General features: G+C 46.4%; 1 protein-coding gene across 1 annotated transcript in view; it reads right to left on the bottom strand.

The window, feature by feature from the left end:
- Nucleotides 1-1,117, bottom strand: part of LOC104540422 (solute carrier family 2, facilitated glucose transporter member 3) — a 5,932-nt gene extending 4,815 nt beyond the window's left edge. The window contains exons 1-2 of the mRNA XM_010184229.1: nucleotides 1,091-1,117; nucleotides 661-756 (exon numbers count right to left, since the gene is read on the bottom strand). Of these exons, the coding sequence (XP_010182531.1) occupies nucleotides 661-756; nucleotides 1,091-1,117 (123 nt within the window). The remainder of the gene's footprint in view (nucleotides 1-660; nucleotides 757-1,090) is intronic.
- Nucleotides 1,118-2,669: the final 1,552 nt, after the last annotated feature.

Raw genomic sequence — 2,669 nt, 5'->3', positions numbered from 1 at the left:
CCCCCCCCGACTTGTGATGTGACATCTATTCCGGGAGATGGGGTGGATGTGGTATTGGTGACTCAGTTCCAGAGAGAGAGGAACCATCTCAGTTACAAGAAAACCACATTTCTCATTTTCTTAATCTCTTCTCTTCTGTCTTAGGCTACAGTCATGAGATGATTTGGTCAGAGTGCCCCAGTCACAACTCTACACTTAACACAAAGAATGAATAAACAAGTTAAGAAAGGTCCTTGAGATGGTCCCCAAGATAAACTCAACTGGAACAACTGTAATCCCTACCAACCCTCTCTCTCTCTTGTGTATTCTTTTCTGCACGCTGCTGTCTACATTCCTTCTGTCATGGCTGGGTTATTCTTACTCAAAACTAAAGTGGCTCACATTCCTCCACGCACCAAATACAGAGCTACCAGGAAATGGCAGATGGACCCCTTCTGCACTCCTAATTAAGAGAATTAACCTATCTCCTTGCTCTCTCCCCTTCCGAAACTTGGCCCTTCGTGTCCATTGTTGTAGTGAGAGCGGGTTTTGAATGTCTTCTTGACTTCATAGACCAGGGTCAAATTATTAGCTGCTTGGGAGACAGCTCCTCTCCTTTTTACATCTTTGTTTTCTCATCAGCCCAGCAACTCAAACCATCTCCCCAATTCATTCTCTCACCTTCCCAGGAGCATTGATGACACCAGTGTTGTACCCAAACTGGAGAGATCCAATAGCAGCAATGGAAACAGCATAGATAAGGGGTGCTGTGATTTTCTGCAGAAAGAGAGAAAACAACTTAGTTAATTTGGTTATTCATGCTTTCTACACAAGTTTCCCTTCAGCAAAACAGCAAGTGCAGCTCATAGGTGTCATGTGCAAGTGCATCAAGGGCAGGGAATTGGCCTTTATCAAGCAAGGATGGGTACCAGTAACAGAGACCCTGGAAAGAGAAACTCAACTGTACAGCAGGAAAAAGATGTGTGACTAGAAGGGCCAGTCAAGACCTCCCCCTTTATTACCGCCTGACCTTCATCAACTATTCTCAGCTCATTAGTAATGAATACACTGGCTGCATTAGTGGCTGTTATTTTGGGTTGATCTGCTTTACAGAAAAGCTTTTGCTGATCTCTGGCATGTCTTCAAACAGGGTTCCAACTCTTCTCCATGCCAACTGACAAGTTCCCATAAAATGAATCTCAGCTCTGTCCAGGAGCTATACTGGCAGTCACTCCTAACAGTTAAAACATGCACTATTCAGCAACAGGCTTGCTTTTCCCAGGCTAGAGCTTCCCAACCCTGCCCCAGGGCACCTGGCACAGCAGCCTGTCTCACAGAGGCAGCAGCACTGCTGCCAGCTTTCCCGTTTATTTCTCGATGCTCTGGCAATACTTGGTATTTTAAATGAAGCACAGCCCCTGGAATTTGTGTGTGTGTGAATCTCTATTTATTAAATTAAAATAAAAAAACCTGCTGAGCCCTCAGAGCCATAAAGGAAGCTTGAACGTCCAACCTCAGAAGTCCCACAGACTGAGAAATGTGTCAGTGAAAAGCATCTGACATTTTCTACAGTTTTAAAGCTTGTGGCATTTAAGCCAGCTCTGTGTTAGGGAGGCGTGGGGGAAGCAGGTGACTCAGGAGCTGGCACTTAGACAGCCAGTGCTTGAGTTGGCACAATTTGGAAAGATCATGTTTCTGTCTCAGGAGGGACTGGAAGCTTTTCCAAAAATATTAAGTCCCTTTTCCAAGGCTTTCCAATTATTGTCCTAAGGCTAGCAGGGGAGAGGAAAGTTCTCCATGAGGCCTACTGTCACAGCTCTTCCAGTCTTGTTTGCTGGCACAGCTCCAGGAGCAAGGGCTCCCAAGGTTGGCCTAACTTTTTACCAGTAACCATCTGCCAGTGCTCACACCACCTCTACCAAGCTTTCAAGCCAAGCATATAGGTGCTTCTGGCCTACACAAGCTTCACACAGCTACAAGTTAGGCCCCAGTAAACAGAAACTGGGGAAGGTACTCTCACACATGAATTTCCCCCACCTACATCACATAACTGTCTCAGTCTGAGCCTCAGTCATGAGTTTAGTGATGGAGACAAAGGGGACAAGGTCCTTTCCTTGCAAGGGACAGATGATTCCTAAGGTACCGTTCACACCTGGACACACCCTAGCAAGTCCAGGCCTTCTCCCTGCCACTCCGTGACTGCTTCCCTCATTTCTGTTGCAAGGAAGTTTGCCACAGAACCACAAGGACACAGCTCTTTCAAAGCAGCTGAATGCCTGTAAAAGGACATTAAGACATCTAGTAACCCTTAGGACTCCAGGCAATCCCTATAGTAAGCAGGTACAGCAAAACTGAAGACAAAACCCAGCTCTTTCCACGTTTTCAACAGTGACTCAACACAAAAGCATCTTTTCCCCAGGGCTCTGCTTTGTCATGGCTTGTAGTGGTCACAGCTAGCCTTTTTCTTCTGGGTGCAGCAGAGCCCACAGGGTACCTGCTTTGTGGGTACCCCTTACCTACACAGTACATACATGTGGTTAGTTCTTCTACCCTCTCTTTCATACTCTCTGCTCCTGGCTGTTGCCTGCTATTCATCTCCAACCCAGTCTCATACCACCTAGACATTACATGGCCTGACCCATCCCCTCCAGTGAGCCAGACATGATGTAGTGCATGGATCATTTGTTACT

The sequence above is a fragment of the Mesitornis unicolor genome, unplaced genomic scaffold, assembly GCF_000695765.1.
Source record: "Mesitornis unicolor isolate BGI_N332 unplaced genomic scaffold, ASM69576v1 scaffold12075, whole genome shotgun sequence".
Taxonomy (NCBI): Eukaryota; Metazoa; Chordata; class Aves; order Mesitornithiformes; family Mesitornithidae; genus Mesitornis; species Mesitornis unicolor.
The sequence above is the reverse complement of the archived record's forward strand: the minus strand, read 5'-3'. Positions and strand labels throughout refer to the sequence as shown.